This window comes from Eleutherodactylus coqui, chromosome 4, assembly GCF_035609145.1.
Source record: "Eleutherodactylus coqui strain aEleCoq1 chromosome 4, aEleCoq1.hap1, whole genome shotgun sequence".
Taxonomy (NCBI): Eukaryota; Metazoa; Chordata; class Amphibia; order Anura; family Eleutherodactylidae; genus Eleutherodactylus; species Eleutherodactylus coqui.
In genome coordinates, this window is record NC_089840.1 from 273051734 (window position 1) to 273069750 (window position 18017).

Consider the following 18017-nt stretch of genomic DNA (forward strand, 5'->3'; position numbering starts at 1 on the left):
GGGGGTCTCCATCATTGGGGCAGGTGTAGCATTAACCCCTTCAGGAACACTCTGTTTTGGTCTTTAAAGACCAAACCTTTTTTTCCCTATCATTCTCATATCCCATGTATTGTTATAAGGCGGATGGACCCAAGCAGTTATGTCTTCCTGCAGCTGCTGGAATCCTTCATTCTTTAATGCCTCATGTCCGCTGGACAATTAGAATTTCAAAATCCGCGCTGGTGTCCCGCACCGTGATCCGCGCCCATAGGGGATGCATTGGACACACGCAGGCAAGTAAATACCTGCGGATGTCATTTTTCCCCTGCCGCGCGGAAAACACCCGCAGCATGCTCCATTTTCTCGCAGGCTTCCATAGAAGTCTATGGAAGTTGTCCGGATCCGCGGTACACCCGCAGCTGAATTTCTGCTCTGCCCCGGGAGAGCAGGAGTTCAAAAAAAGAAAAGAGAGCGCTGCGCGTGCGCACAGCACGTTGCCAGCGCGACGGGCAGAAGGAAAGAAGATACGGCCGCGACAAACGGGAACCCACAGCTTCCAGACAGGTAAGTAAATTCAGTTTTCAGGCCTTTTGTCCGCGGGAAAGAAGGGACCCGCTGCAGGATTCTGCATGGAGAATCCGCGGGCCCGAGTTTCCTAGTGGACTTTGTAGTGCCTCTCAGCGGGGGCGCCATCAGTGTTCCATCTGCTCTGTCATGCGGGGATAATGATCATTTATGAATCTATTCACCAGCAATGTATTTTTTCACTGCGAGTGAATGGGCGAGAAAACCCTGGCCGAGGGCGCGAAAAGAGTCCATTCATGGCAATAAACGGCACGGATGGGAAAATGTAAAAACCGCCTAAGCTCGTGTGAAAGAGCCCTTAGATTGTGATCTCCTTCTCGAAATGAGTACAGGGCTGAGGAACAAGTAGATCAACCCTTGTGGCCGCACCCAAGTCACCTGCTGAGAAGGACGGTTCATGACAAGTTGCCTGCTGTGGTGGATCTGTTGGCGTTTGAACCTTCAGTTCCCTTATTGTTGAACGGCTCCAAGGCATTCTGTATTTGCTTCTAACTCTTGTGGCCCGGCTTGGGGGACTTGGGAAGTTTGTGTCCGAGTTCTAGATTTATGAAGTTCTCTACCAGATTATTGCTTTATCCTGGCATCATCATTGTGTGAAAGGTGGTTGGTTGGCTATGGTGACGGGGGTCTCTCTTCTCCTGCAGGCGGCTATTCCCTGGTGTCCACTTGGCAGATCCCATACAAATGGCCTCCACGTAGCGTTGTAAAAAGGGATTTTGGAATATATTTAATATTCCTATTAATTGGTCCGTGACGCCAGTGCTGTACAGCGCAAAATGTAGCAGGTGACGAAAATGATAAATAAATCACATAACATCCCAATAAGGAATGGTGTACAGCAAGGGGTCCTCATCCTTTAGCTGCCAATCAGAGCCCCTACTCATTCTTGCCTCTGACCAATCGGAGCAGTGTCGGCTTGCAGCCAATAGGCTATGGCTTGTTGCTGGGCAGACTATAACTAGCTCTCCATAACAGGGCTTATTAACCTGATGATTAACTCCTGCTTGCCCGGGATTACTTATAAATGTCACAAAATAAGACAAACGCTTTTATGACGTTCTCCAGCAGATTGTTGCTTTATCCTGGCATCTCCGTTGTAACCTGTGAATGCCTGTAGTGGTTGTGTGACGATGTGACCTGGTCTGACCTCACATGTGGAGGATCTGCCTAACAAACTATTCCGTTACAGTCCATACAAGGAGAGAGAACACAACATCTAGACTTTATTACCTCCTCGGTTTCCCCTTATTCTCTCCAGTAATCGTATTATTAAGGGGGGTTTTGTATGATGTTACATTGTCTCATCTTCTCCCCATTCAGGATCCTTGGCTGATATCTTCTATATCAGATAATATTCCTGATTGACCCGACAAGGATGGAGAGGAAGAGGGACAAGATGGCGGAGAGTATATTCACCCTCACCCTAGAGATACTCTTCCGGCTTACGGGAGAGGTGAGAGATTCTGGGGATGACGTCACGTTACATCATTCTTATCTCTGTTATACTGAAGCTGTCCTCGTCCTCATGTCTGCAAAGTCACCTATATAGCTGTGCAGACACGACCCCACTAAGACTATCGCCACTACTCTTCTAACCTTACTTACCTCTCTAGCGCCTCCTTATTCCACAGTGCTTTCAAAGCATGGGGGAACACAAACCATATACAATTACATGTGGTATTCAGTTATTCAGACGCAAACGGACTGGGTGGGGGACAAGGAGGTACAGGGGTAGGAGATGTACATGATAGGCAGAGTGGAAAGTGTGGGGAGCCATAGAGAGGGGCAGGAGCATGTTGTGGGGCGTGGGGGATTATACCATGAGGTTTGGTATGCTTCTGTGTAGAGGTGCTTTTTAAAGGTGCGTCTGAAATTCTGTGCGTCGGGGATGGTCCAGATGTTTCGGGGTAGATCGTTCCAGTGGACTGATGCGGCTCTAGAGAGGTCCTGGAGGCTACCATAGGAGGTTCTTATTAGAGGAGTGTTAAGCCTAAATGTGTTGGTGAATCGGAGTGTGTGGGTTGGGTGGTGTATGGACAGGAGGGAAGCGATGTACAGTGGCCCGGTGTCATGTAGAGCTTTGTGCGTGAGGTTGAGGGGTTTGAATTTAGTTTGGTAGTGGATGTGCAGCCAATGCAGTGACTGACATACTGCAGGGGCATCTGAGAAGCTGCTGAATAGGAAGCGGAGTCTAGCTGCTCTATTTAGTATGGATTGGAGAGCGGAGAGTCTGGTGTGGGGAAGGTGGATGAGCAGCAAATTACAGTATTCGAGTTGGGAGTGGATGAGGGCGACAATGAGTGTTTTATTTAGTTTCCGTACATTACTCCGTTTGTGTCCTGAAACTGGACAACCACACTAATAATAGATGGCTATAACTGGAGACATGAAGGACTCTGGAAATGTCTGCAGGGATATTCATGGATGTGTCTCCCCATAAACAGGATTACACGGTAGTGAAGAAGACTTCTAGTGATGGCTGTCAGGCACCAGTGTCTGATGGATGGGGAAGACCCCTGAGCCCAATCACAGGGCCTCCACCTCACCCCCTGATACTGGAGGAGATCAATGAGAAGAAGATCCTAGAACTCACCAACAAGATGATTCAGCTGCTGACTGGAGAGGTGACGCTGCTGGGAATGCTGGGACATTATACAGTAATGCTATGGCGGTATAACGTGTCTGGGTGATGACGGTATCATTGTGTTGTCAGGTTCCTATAAGGTGTCAGGACGTCACTGTTTATTTCTCCATGGAGGAGTGGGAGTATTTAGAAGGACACAAGGATCTGTACAAGAACGTCATGATGGAGGACCACCAGTCCCCCCCATCACCAGGTAATAGACAGGACTAAATCCACACGGCCTTTATTATTTGTATGTAGAGAATGAATTCAGTGGCTGTCTGTGTTTTCTGCAGGTAGATCCAGTAAGAGAACAGCAGCGGAGAGATGTCCCCGGCCTCTTCTTCCACAGGATGATCAGGTAGATGAAGAGAAGGTCTCATGAAATCTCCCCTCTGGTCTGAAGGACGGCTGGGAAGGTCTTATGTTCAGTCTTATTATATGACTGATACTTGTGTAATGAGAAAGCTGGAGATGGCCGGATTACAGCCGACCGCAGACATTAGATCTCCGCATCTTATCACTATTTTCTGGTTCTGGAGACTTCTGGTTGGAATAAAGAAGCAACAGGTTGGAGTTATACAGGAGACCTGCCGCTATTTGGCCCAGATCACTACTGCTGTCATGTCATTTCGGCTCCTCACACTAATTAATGACCTTTTCTGGCCATATAAAACCTCCCACACGACTTCTCCAACTGTGTGATGACTTTTACAATATTTATTTCACAGATTGTGAATCCGGATGAAGATCCGATCCCTATTGATGCTACAGAGACACAAGTGAGGGGGGATCAGCCGTGTAAGGAGGGGATTCCTACAGATAACCACCCAGGTGAGACTTCATGTGGAGAGGAGTCTGTCACAGATTCTCGACTTTCACTGATGCCAACAATTTTATGGCGACTTTTAAGTTCTGTGCTGTCAGATTTTTTGGCTCGTTATTTCCTATTCAGCCAGAATACAAATTAAAGATTGGTGTCAATGTGATACCTTTATGCTGATTACACCCGCTGTTCATTTAAAGGGGCATTAACCTTAAAAAAAAGTTGAATCGTCATAGTGACATTGCAGAAGTCTTGATTGTTCGGGATCTGGGTAGTGAGACCCCAGCAATGGCTGAAACGAAACAGTTGTGCCCGACTCGTCATTTTTGGCTCTTCTGAGTTCAGTGTGTGGGTTCAGCATGTATACCATTCTTTGATCAAGGCAAAGGACTTAGGACTTCTGCCCCTTCGTTTTAACAGTAACCGGAGTCGGGTTGGTGGGGTGATCCCTAAATGAGGAGGACGTTTTTAAATGGATCCCTCTCAGATCTATTTGCCACCAAAGCAAATGGACATACTGAAAGTTATTTTCTCTAGATCCTCTGGATCAGGCAATCATGCAGCAGGGGTAGAAGGTCCACCTTTGTTATTTCTTCCCTCCTCTGTGTCTCCTTCCAATGGTAAGAGAGTAAAGCACAAGAGTCTTATTAACAGCCCCATTCTGGCCCCAGAGAATCTGGTTTAGTTGGCTGAAGAGTCTATCAATAGTAGACCCAAGGGGTATTTCAGATGGGAGGGGATTGCTATCACAGGGATCCATCTTTTATCTGGAACTGGGGAGCCTTCATCTAACAACATGGAACTTGATAGACTAGTCCTCAGGTGTTAGCCAGTGGGAATTTAGTGACCTCCTCCATGTTTGAGAATTTGAAGAACATTTGTCAGATTTGCTAAAATTCCAGTTGATGCCTTGAAGAATCCTGATATCTCAATGTGATTAGAGTTTTTGCAGGAAGGTACTATCAGGGTGGCATCCATAGCAACGCAATGGAAAGCTTCAGACGGCGTAATTCGCCTGCAAAATCACGGCTGTGGACGAGGCCTTAGTGAAAATGAAATCCCGCCTAATTTGATGACTTTTAATTGGGCATTAAATTTGCATAAAGTACAGTTCTTACATTTAAGGTTGCCAAATGGATACTGGAAGCGTGGGTGATGTTGGACGGCAAGGTGACTATGTCCGCTATCACTTCTGCTTGCTTGGAACACAGATGCACCCAATGTGGTGATAGGTACAGGAAGTATGGGAACATTGAATGCACATGATGTTGCTGATGGTATCCTGACATCACTATCAGCTGCAGGTGCTTCGGTATGGCACAGATAGGACGCGACATGAGTATACGGCTTTATGAATTGGCCCTGCGGGTATTTGAAAAAAATAAATTCATTTTTTTTCTTGGCAGATGACGGCACCAGGAGCTCAGAGCGACATCTGATATCGTCACATTTTAAAGTGGAAAATCATTATACCATGCAAGATACATATAAAGAGCCTGCCATCATCCCACATATACCCTCAGCCCTTCACATCAAAGAACTATCATCTGATGCACAATCCTTTTCTCATTCATCACAGTCTGCAAAGCAAAATCAGATTTACAGAATGGATATTGAACATCAAAGAGTTCACGCAGAGAAGAGGCCATATTCATGTTCAGAATGTTGGAAAAGTTTTAACTTTAAAAAACATCTCGTTAGACATCATAGAATTCACACAGGGGAGAAACCATTTCCATGTTCAGAATGTGGGAAAGAATTTGGTCGGAAAGCAGATCTGATTAAACATCAGAGAATTCACACAGGGGAGAAGCCATTTTTATGTTTGGAATGTGGGAAAGATTTTAACCAGAAACAAGGTCTCATTAGACATCAAAGAATCCACACAGGGGAGAAGCCATATCCATGTTTAGAATGTGGGAAAAGTTTTAACTTTAAACCAAATCTCGTTAGACATCAAAGCATTCACACAGGTGCAAGGCCATATTCATGTTCAGAATGTGGAAAGGGTTTTAGTCGAAAACCAAATCTCATTAAACATCATAGAAGTCACACAGAACAGAAGCCATTTTCACGGTAAGAATGTGGGAAAGGTTTTATTTGGAAATCATATCTAGTTGACCATACAAAAATGCACACAAAATCGAAGGCAGAGATATATTCAGGAAATGTTTTACACATGTCACATCATTCTAAAAATATCAGGAGATAAGCCATTTATTTTTTTTACCTTTGATGATTAACAAATAGTACAAGAAAAAAAATCCAGCATTTAAAGTAGTTATTCAACTTATTTTATTCTTAGCTCAATGGGTTGCCCTTGTGAAAAAATTCTAAAGCTGCTTATGCTCCACTCTCCCTAGTGTCCCGCAGGTGATTCTGGGTCTCCTCAATGACCTATTGCATACAAGCTGCAGCAGCCTGTGTATGGGACATCATTGGCTGCTGCAGCAACGACAGAGCTCAGCCATCGATCAATGTAAACATTATGTTAGTGAGGAGACCCAGAGACGCCAGCGGGGAATTTGTGGGGAGAGGTGAATATGAGCCACTTAATTGGGCAGTCCCTTTAGAGTCAAAGTAAAATGAAATGTTATACAAAGGGAAAGCAATCTAGAATACAAAATGTTGATTGATTAATGCTTACCCACGATGCCGTGCTACTTTTCAGAATAAGTTGCTGTGTGTGTAAATAAAAATATCACTATTTCTGACCATTATATTTGCCTTGGATATGTCATTTAGTACCAGATTTTCCCCTCTACAGTTTCCATGTCTAATTCTTCGTTTTTTTCTGAGCTGGTGGGTGTAAAGTAGCTGTTGTGATGTCCCCATATACTGCTCACACAGGAGAGCAGGATCTCTTCTTCTCTATCTCTGAGCCGGTCATTGTAGACTGCTACTATGATATCTCCATACACTGCACACATAGGAGAGCAGGATCTCTTCTTCTCTATCTCTGTGAGCTGGTGGGTGTAGACTGCTACTACAATGTCTCCATACACTGCACACATAGGAGAGCAGGATTTCTTGTATCTATCTCTATGCTGATGGATATAGACTGCTGCTATTCTGTCTTGATACACTGCACACATAGGACAGCAGGATCTCTTATACTCTATCTCTGAGCTGGTGGGTGTAAACTAGCGGTTATGTTGTCCCCATACACTGCACAAATAGGGGAGCAGGATCTTTTCTCTGTAATTTCCCTCAATAATGCAGTTACTAAGAAGAGTGTGCTATAGAGGAGTGCTGAGCAGTGTAGATGTGATATCAGTAGTTGTAACAGAGTAAATCCCTAATAGCTGGAACAATATGTCTGTAAGAGTCTTTGCTTCTCTCTCCCTTCTACCTAGACTTCTATGGCCAGACAGACAACACCCATTTCCTATGCCCTGTCTTGTTGTCTATGTTACTATACTTTATAACAGGCAGTTGAAGCAAATTAGAAGGAAGAGAAACCCTTAGTGGCCGGCATTTCAGGGTGATTTTTTGGGGGGGCTAGGTCGTGAATGGTTACATGGCAATTTTCCAAAATGGCAGGCTCCACTTACTGGATGGTGTCTTCATCGATAGCGGAGTGTGGTCGCCCTGGAATTCGACCCATTTTCACCGAAGTCTGACCACATTTGAATTGACAATGCCAGTTCTTGACTACATCATATGACGGAGAATCCTTCCCATAAACCTCTTTCATCTCATTGAACGTCTCCCTTGCTGTGCAGCCTTTCAAGTAAAGGAACTTGATGACTGCTCTGTATTCCACTGTGTCCATTATCAGACCTGAGGAAGGCAAAAAAAAAACTATTTAGCTCACTTGGAAGAAAAAATTCCTTCCTGACTCCATAATGGCAGCCAGCGTAATCCCTGGATCAACTTTTGAGATCAACAACCCCGCTGGTCACCTAATGTCTAGATCCTGTGATATCATAGCTCTCTAGAAAGACATCTAGTCCCCCCTTGAACTTCTCTATGGATTTTGCCATAACCACGTCCTCAGGCAGAGTTCCACAGTCTCACTGCTCTTACAGTAAAGAACCCCCTTCTATGTTGGTGATGAAACCTGCTTTCTTCTAGACGTAGCAGATGCCCTCTTGTTACCGTCGCAGTCCTGGGTATAAAGAGATCATGGGAGAGATCCTTGTATTGTCCCCTCATGTATTTACACATAGTTATTTGGTCGCCCCTTAGCCGTCTTTGTTCCAGGGTAAATAATCCCAGTTTTGATGCCTCTCTGGGTATTCCAGTCCTCTCATTCTGTTTATTAATTTAGTTGCCCTTCTTTGAACCCCCTCAAGCGCTGCAACTAGAGATGAGCGAACGTACTCGTTTAGGGCAATTACTCGATCGAGCATCGCTTTTTTTTTGAGTAACTGCCTAATCGGGCAAAAAGATTTGGGGGGCGCCGGAGGTGAGCGGGGGGTTGCAGGGGAAAGTGGGGGGGAGAGAGAGAGAGCTCCCCCCTGTTCCTCACTGCTGCCGCCCCCCGAATCTTTTCGCCCGAGTAGGCAGTTACTCGAAAAAAGCGATGCTCAATCGAGTAATTGCCCTAAACGAGTACGTTCACTCATCTCTAGCTGCAACATCTTTCCTGAGCACCGGTGTCCAGAACTGTACACAGTATTCCATGTGAAGCCTGACAAGTGCCTTGTATAGTGGGAGAATAATGTTCTCATCCCTCACCCCTATACATCTTTTAATGCACTCCAAGACTTTATTTGCTTTTGCAGCAGCTGAGTGGCATTGATTGCTCTAGTTAAATCTACAATCCACTAGTACCCCCAGGTATTTTCCATATCACTTTTCCCTAGTGGTACCCCATTTAGTGTATATTGGTGATGTCCGTTTCTCCTGCCCATGTGCAGAACCTTACATTTATCAATATTGAACTTCATTTGCCATTTTTCTGCCCAAGCCCCCAGCTTATCTTGATCCATTTGCAGCCGTACCTTGTCCTCCATTGTATTAATTATGTTGTATAATTTTGTATCATCTGCAAATATTGATATTTTACTGTGCAGCCCCTCTATCGGGTCGTTGATAAATATATTGAACAGAATGGGGCCTAATACTGAACCCTGTGGCCTCCTGCTAGCAACGGTGGCCCAGTCAGAGTATGAACCATTTATTACCACCATCTGCTTTCTATCCCTGAGCCAGTTCTTTACTCAGCTGCACACCTTTTCACCCAATCCGAGCTGCCTCATTTTGTATATCAACCTATTATGCGGCACGGTGTCAAATGCTTTAGAGAAATCCAGATATACAAGATCAATAGACTCTCCCAGGTCCAGCGTAGAGCAAACTGCAGAGTTCTGAGAGTCTCATCCAATGAAAGTGGTATAACAGTACAAGTTACTACAGTCTTTGTATTGCCACCAAATACATTTTTGTGGTTGAGGTTGATGCCTCAGACGTTGGGGCTGGGGCGGTGCTGTCTTCGTCCTTGTGCATTTTTCTCACGTAACTTTTCTACTGCTGAGCAAAATTACGATATTGGTGACAGAGAGCTGTTGGCACTTAAGTGGGATTTTGAGGAGTGGCGTCATCTCCTCGAGGGGGCTCGGCATAAGGTAACGTTATTTCATAGAGCACAAGAACCTGCTGTACTTGGATTCAGCAAAAAGACTTAACCCAAGACAGGCGCAGTGGTCACTGTTTTTTTCTTCGACTTTATGGTTACATATTGTCCTGGCAGTAAAAATGTTAAGGCCGATGGGCTTTCCAGGAGCTTTGTCCTGATGGTTTCAGATAAACTCCCTGCACCGATTCTTTCTGAGGAGGTTGTAGTGCCGGCAGTTTCACTAGATTTGGAGGAGCAGGTCCGTAAGGCACAGGATTTAGCCCCAGCGAGACCTCCGATTTGAAAGCTTTTTGTCCGTGTTCATCTGAGGCTGCAGGTGTCTGAAGTACATAGTTTTGTGTTAGCTGGTCATCTGGGGATTAATAATACACGAAAATTACTCACAAGAATTTTTTGGTGGCTAACATTACGACGAGATGTTTTCAGTTATTTTAGCAGGATGTGTCATTTTGTGGCTCTTCCAGGTCTTCTCAATGCTAAAACCTTGTCCAGATGGTTCATTACTCATATTGTGAGATTGCACGGCTTACCAGCAAATATCTCCACTCATGTTCAGAGTCCAGATTGTTTCCAGGTTCTGGCGTTTTGTTTTCTCTCGGTTGGGAATTCAGCTCTCTTTTTCCTCGGCATATCACCCAGAGATTAATGGACAAACTGAGAGATGTAACTAGAATCTGGAACAGAGAGGCAGGAGGATTGGTCAGGGTGTTTGGCTGAATTTGCACTCAAGAATAGATTGTTGGAATCTACAGGGACGTCACCTTTTTTTTTTAAATTATGGGTTTCATCCACGTTTTGGACCCTTTTCCAAGGAGGTGTCAGAACTACTAGAGGCTGTGTGGGAGCTTATTCAAAAGAACCTTCAGAGGACGATTCAAAATTTCGAGCGGGTAGCGGACAATAGGCGTTCTGACAGGACTAATTTCTTTGTGGGAGACTTGGTGTGGTTGTCAACTAAGAACATAAAACTCAAACAGTCCTTCAAATTAGGCCCACGATTTAGCAGCCCTTTCAAAATCATTGAAAAAATTAATGCAGTATTGTTTCGTTTAGTTATTCCTATAGAACTAGGAATCTCCAATGTGTTCCACAAATCTCGCTTAAAGAAGTGTGTTTATTCAGGAAATGGTTCATCTCCACCAGCCCGATTCCGCTGGATGGAGATATTCAATTTGAGATAAGTCGCATAGTGGACTCTCATCAAGTTAAGAGATCCGTATAGTATTTAGTACATTGGCATGGTTATGGTCCTGAGGAGAGGACATTGGTACCTGAGGAGATGTCCATGTGGATCGGCTTGTGAAAAATTTTCACAGACTGAGCCCGAAATTACCTGGTCCTAAGGGTCGTGGGGCCCCTTGTAAAAGGGGAGGTACTGTTGTGGTGGTTCTGGGATTGCTGCCATGCTGATAGTCTGGTGCGTTTTGAGGGTGGTTCTCCATCCTATAGTCTTGGTGGGTGTGGTATTAGGTGAGACATGCTTAGCTGCACCTGTGGCTAGTTGTCATGGCTAATTAATCTGGCTGATGTTGGACTGAATTGTCATTTAATCTTTAGTCTAACTTGGTCCTGGACTTATCATTTGCCTGCTGCATCTCAAAGCTGGGTTTGTGTTTCTTTTCTTTTGTGTTTCTTCTTTTATTTCCCTGTCCCACATAGGGTTAACTAAAGACCGAAGTAAGGGGTCAGGTACGTACTAGTCAGAGCGAATTGCCTGCATGTAGTCAGGTCCCCGTCCCTAAGATTATTTAGATAGGGAAAACGTTCGCATGTTTTAGTTTAATATTGTTTTGACACAGTTTGTAACCTAGTGCTATTCGACTACAACCTTTACCCCTATTCCAACTAACCTGGTGCTATTCCACCACTACTGTCACTACCATTTTATGTAAGCTGGTGCTATTCTACCACTACCGTCACCACTATCCTATGTACTATTCTACCACTACCGTCACCACTATCCTATGTAACCTGGTACTATTCTACCACTACCGTCACCACTATCCTATGTAACCTGGTACTATTCTACCACTACCGTCACCACTATCCTATGTAACCTGGTGCTATTCTACCACTACCGTCAGCACTATCCTATGTAACCTGGTACTATTCTACCACTACAGTCACCACTATCCTATGTAACCTGGTACTATTCTACCACTACCATCACCACTATCCTATGTAACCTGGTGCTATTCTACCACTACCGTCACCACTCTCCTATGTAACCTGGTACTATTCTACTACTACCGTCACCACTATCCTATGTGACCTGGTACTATTCTACCACTACAGTCACCACTATCCTATGTAACCTGGTACTATTCTACCACTACCGTCACCACTATCCTATGTAACCTGGTACTATTCTATCACTACCGTCACCACTATCCTATGTAACCTGGTACTATTCTATCACTACCGTCACCACTATCCTATGTAACCCAATACTATTCTACCACTACCGTCACCACTATCCTATGTAACCTGGTACTATTCTACCACTACAGTCACCACTATCCTATGTAACCTGGTACTATTCTACCACTACCATCACCACTATCCTATGTAACCTGGTGCTATTCTACCACTACCGTCACCACTATCCTATGTAACCTGGTACTATTCTACCACTACCGTCAGCACTATCCTATGTAACCTGGTACTATTCTACCACTACAGTCACCACTATCCTATGTAACCTGGTGCTATTCTACCACTACCATCACCACTCTCCTATGTAACCTGGTACTATTCTACTACTACCGTCACCACTATCCTATGTGACCTGGTACTATTCTACCACTACAGTCACCACTATCCTATGTAACCTGGTACTATTCTACCACTACCGTCACCACTATCCTATGTAACCTGGTACTATTCTATCACTACCGTCACCACTATCCTATGTAACCTGGTACTATTCTACCACTACAATCACCACTATCCTATGTAACCCAATACTATTCTACCACTACCGTCACCACTATCCTATGTAACCTGGTACTATTCTACCACTACCGTCACCACTATCCTATGTAACCTGGTACTATTCTATCACTACCATCACCACTATCCTATGTAACCTGGTACTATTCTACCACTACTGTCACCACTATCCTATGTAACCTGGTGCTATTCTACCACTACTGTCACCACTATCCTATGTAACCTGGTACTATTCTACCACTACCGTCACCACTATCCTATGTAACCTGGTGCTATTCTACCACTACAGTCACCACTATCCTATGTAACCTGGTACTATTCTATCACTACCGTCACCACTATCCTATGTAACCTGGTACTATTCTATCACTACTGTCACCACTATCCTATGTAACCTGGTACTATTCTACCACTACCGTCACCGCTATCCTATGTAACCTGGTGCTATTCTACTACTACTGTCACCACTATCCTATGTAACCTGGTACTATTCTACCACTACCATCACCACTATCCTATGTAACCTGGTGCTATTCTACCACTACTGTCACCACTATCCTATGTAACCTGGTACTATTCTACCACTACCATCACCACTATCCTATGTAACCTGATACTATTCTACCACTACAGTCACCACTATCCTATATAACCTGGTACTATTCTACCATTACCGTCACCACTATCCTATGTAACCTGGTACTATTCTACCACTACAGTCACCACTATCCTATGTAACCTGGTACTATTCTACGACTACAGTCACCACTATCCTATGTAACCTGGTACTATTCTACCACTACCATCACCACTATCCTATGTAACCTGGTGCTATTCTACCACTACCGTCACCACTATCCTATGTAACCTGGTACTATTCTACGACTACAGTCACCACTATCCTATGTAACCTGGTACTATTCTACCACTACCATCACCACTATCCTATGTAACCTGGTGCTATTCTACCACTACAGTCACCACTATCCTATGTAACCTGGTACTATTCTACCACTACAGTCACCACTATCCTATGTAGCCTAGTACTATTCTACCACTACTGTCACCACTATCCTATGTAGCCTGGTACTATTCTACCACTACTGTCACCACTATCCTATGTAACCTGGTACTATTCTACCACTACTGTCACCACTATCCTATGTAACCTGGTACTATTCTACCACTACCGTCACCACTATCCTATGTAACCTGGTACTATTCTACGACTACAGTCACCACTATCCTATGTAACCTGGTACTATTCTACCACTACCATCACCACTATCCTATGTAACCTGGTACTATTCTACCACTACTGTCACCACTATCCTATGTAACCTGGTACTATTCTACCACTACCATCACCACTATCCTATGTAACCTGGTACTATCCTACCACTACTGTCACCACTATCCTATGTAACCTGGTACTATTCTACCACTACCGTCACCACTATCCTATGTAACCTGGTACTATTCTACCACTACAGTCACCACTATCCTATGTAACCTAGTACTATTCTACTACTACCGTCACCACTATCCTATGTAATCTGGTACTATTCTACCACTACCGTCACCACTATCCTATGTAACCTGGTACTATTCTACCACTACCGTCACCACTATCCTATGTAACCTGGTACTATTCTACCACTACCGTCACCACTATCCTATGTAACCTGGTACTATTCTACCACTACTGTCACCACTATCCTATGTAACCTGGTGCTATTCTACCACTACCATCACCACCATCCTATGTAACCTGGTACTATTCTACCACTACCATCACCACTATCCTATGTAACCTGGTACTATTCTACCACTGCCGTCACCACTATCCTATGTAACCTGGTACTATTCTATCACTACCGTCACCACTATCCTATGTAACCTGGTACTATTCTACCACTACCGTCACCACTATCCTATGTAACCTGGTACTATTCTACCACTACCGTCACCACTATCCTATGTAACCTGGTACTATTCTACCACTACCGTCACCACTATCCTATGTAACCTGGTACTATTCTACCACTACCGTCACCACTATCCTATGTAACCTGGTACTATTCTACCACTGCCGTCACCACTATCCTATGTAACCTGGTACTATTCTATCACTACCGTCACCACTATCCTATGTAACCTGGTACTATTCTACCACTACTGTCACCACTATCCTATGTAACCTGGTACTATTCTATCACTACCGTCACCACTATCCTATGTAACCTGGTACTATTCTACCACTACAGTCACCACTATCCTATGTAACCTGGTACTATTCTACCACTACCATCACCACTATCCTATGTAACCTGGTACTATTCTACCACTACAATCACCACTATCCTATGTAACCCAATACTATTCTACCACTACAGTCACCACTATCCTATGTAACCTGGTACTATTCTACCACTACCATCACCACTATCCTATGTAACCTGGTACTATTCTACCACTACTGTCACCACTATCCTATGTAACCTGGTGCTATTCTACCACTACAATCACCACTATCCTATGTAACCCAATACTATTCTACCACTACAGTCACCACTATCCTATGTAACCTGGTACTATTCTACCACTACCATCACCACTATCCTATGTAACCTGGTACTATTCTACCACTACCATCACCACTATCCTATGTAACCTGGTACTATTCTACCACTACAGTCACCACTATCCTATGTAATCTGGTACTATTCTACCACTACCGTCACCACTATCCTATGTAACCTGGTGCTATTCTACCACTACCGTCACCACTATCCTATGTAACCTGGTGCTATTCTACCACTACCGTCACCTCTATCCTATGTAACCTGGTACTATTCTACCACTACAGTCACCACTATCCTATGTAACCTGGTACTATTCTACCACTACCGTCACCACTATCCTATGTAACCTGGTACTATTCTACCACTGCCGTCACCACTATCCTATGTAACCTGGTACTATTCTACTACTACTGTCACCACTATCCTATGTAACCTGGTACTATTCTACCACTACCATCACCACTATCCTATGTAACCTGGTACTATTCTACCACTACCGTCACCACTATCCTATGTAACCTGGTACTATTCTACCACTACCGTCACCACTATCCTATGTAACCTGGTACTATTCTACTACTACTGTCACCACTATCCTATGTAACCTGGTACTATTCTACCACTACCGTCACCACTATCCTATGTAACCTGGTGCTATTCTACCACTACCGTCACCACTATCCTATGTAACCTGGTACTATTCTACCACTACCGTCACCACTATCCTATGTAACCTGGTACTATTCTACCACTACAGTCACCACTATCCTATGTAACCTGGTACTATTCTACCACTACCGTCACCACTATCCTATGTAACCTCGTACTATTCTACCACTACAGTCACCACTATCCTATGTAACCTGGTACTATTCTACCACTACAGTCACCACTATCCTATGTAACCTGGTACTATTCTACCACTACCATCACCACTATCCTATGTAACCTGGTACTATTCTACCACTACCATCACCACTATCCTATGTAACCTGGTACTATTCTACCACTACCGTCACCACTATCCTATGTAACCTGGTACTATTCTATCACTACCGTCACCACTATCCTATGTAACCTGGTACTATTCTACCACTACCGTCACCACTATCCTATGTAACCTGGTACTATTCTACCACTACAGTCACCACTATCCTATGTAACCTGGTAGTATTCTACCACTACCGTCACCACTATCCTATGTAACCTGGTACTATTCTACCACTACTGTCACCACTATCCTATGTAACCTGGTACTATTCTACCACTACCGTCACCACTATCCTATGTAACCTGGTACTATTCTACCACTACTGTCACCACTATCCTATGTAACCTGGTACTATTCTACCACTGCCGTCACCACTATCCTATGTAACCTGGTACTATTCTACCACTACCATCACCACTATCCTATGTAACCTGGTACTATTCTACCACTACCATCACCACTATCCTATGTAACCTGGTACTATTCTGCCACTACAGTCACTATTCCGGGCTATTCTGTCCGCTTTCTCTGCTGTCACCAGATGTAGTACAATGGGCCGCAGTCTTGTCTGGGGGTTCCAGCCGTCAGCAGAGAGGAGGGCAGAACAGCAAGATTAAGAATTCCCATTGCTACTGAATATTAATCTAATTTTGTCTCCTCCCACACATGTGACTGGTCACATGACGGTGACATCATCACAGGTCCTGTAAGCACAGACCAACCCCTCGGCTCCTGTCCGGCTGCAGGTGGAGGTATGTTGATGCTCATCTTCATCAGAGCAGATTTATGAGCGCCCATAGCAACCAATCACAGCGCAGCTTTCTTCTTTCATGAGCACAGTTAGAAATGAAAGCTGCGCTGTGATTGGTTGCTATGGGCAACAAAGACAGATTTCTTTTTAGACATAAATCAACAATTATCTGTCGGGATTTCGGGGCTGATTGATCACAACAGCATTTTTGTTACAAAGAATGTGTTCTTAGCGAAGTCAGGGGTGCTGAATTCGAAAATGAAATCAGTTTTTGCCTATCGGCTCAGTTTTCTTGTGGCACGCTGCCCTTTTTATAGAAATCCTTGAAAACGCTGGATTTTGGTTTTCTGCTGTGGCTTCATTTAATTCAGCAGTTGTAATTGTTGAAAAACAATTGAAATGTACTAGGAATTACAATACAAACCGCTTTGTTTAGGACGCCACCACCAGGAAATAAGGGGGGTTTGGCCACATTGCCCACGAGTCTTCTGTTGGGTCAGTTGTCACCTGTATCTCAGCATTGAGGGTTCGGCCTCATGTCCACTACAAAAATACAATCTGCGCAGATTCCGCGCGGATTTGCTTTAAATGGGTTTTTTTTGCATGCAGATATCCGCACACATTGCTATCAATGTGATAGCAATGTTGCCAATCCGCGCGGAATCCGCGGTAAAATGAAGCATGCCGCGTTTTTTCTCCCGCGCGTGAAAAAAGCAATTCTATTAAAATGCTATCCGCGGGTGCAAAAATCAATTTAATGGACCGCGGATGGCCAATGATTGCCTATGGGTAAAATCCGCTGCGGAATCCGCAATTCCATTTTGCTAGTGGACATGAGGCCTTCAGTCCACGATTGCTGTTGAAAGTGACGGCTTGTAGTTCTACATTTGTGAAGGTTTGTGTTTTGTGTCAATTCTAGAGATGAGCGAGCGTACTCGGATAAGCACTACTCGTCCGAGTAATGTGCTTTATCCGAGTACCTCCCCGCTCGTCCTGAAAGATTCGGGACGCACTGCGGAGCGGGGAGCTGCAGGGGAGAGCTGGGAGGAACGGAGGGGAGATCTTTCTCTCCTTCTCTCCCGCCCGCTCTGCCCCGCTCCCCGCTGCGACTCACCTGTCAGCAGCGGAGCGCCCCGAATCT

General features: G+C 44.4%; 1 protein-coding gene across 1 annotated transcript in view; it reads left to right on the forward strand.

The window, feature by feature from the left end:
* Positions 1 to 487: 487 nt before the first annotated feature.
* LOC136624529 (zinc finger protein 436-like) overlaps positions 488 to 18017 on the forward strand; it is a 35599-nt gene continuing 18069 nt past the window's right edge. Inside the window, exons 1-7 of the mRNA XM_066598512.1 lie at positions 488 to 543; positions 1885 to 2017; positions 3009 to 3188; positions 3278 to 3401; positions 3484 to 3548; positions 3919 to 4021; positions 5420 to 6068. Of these exons, the coding sequence (XP_066454609.1) occupies positions 1940 to 2017; positions 3009 to 3188; positions 3278 to 3401; positions 3484 to 3548; positions 3919 to 4021; positions 5420 to 6068 (1199 nt within the window). The 5' untranslated portion in view covers positions 488 to 543; positions 1885 to 1939. The remainder of the gene's footprint in view (positions 544 to 1884; positions 2018 to 3008; positions 3189 to 3277; positions 3402 to 3483; positions 3549 to 3918; positions 4022 to 5419; positions 6069 to 18017) is intronic.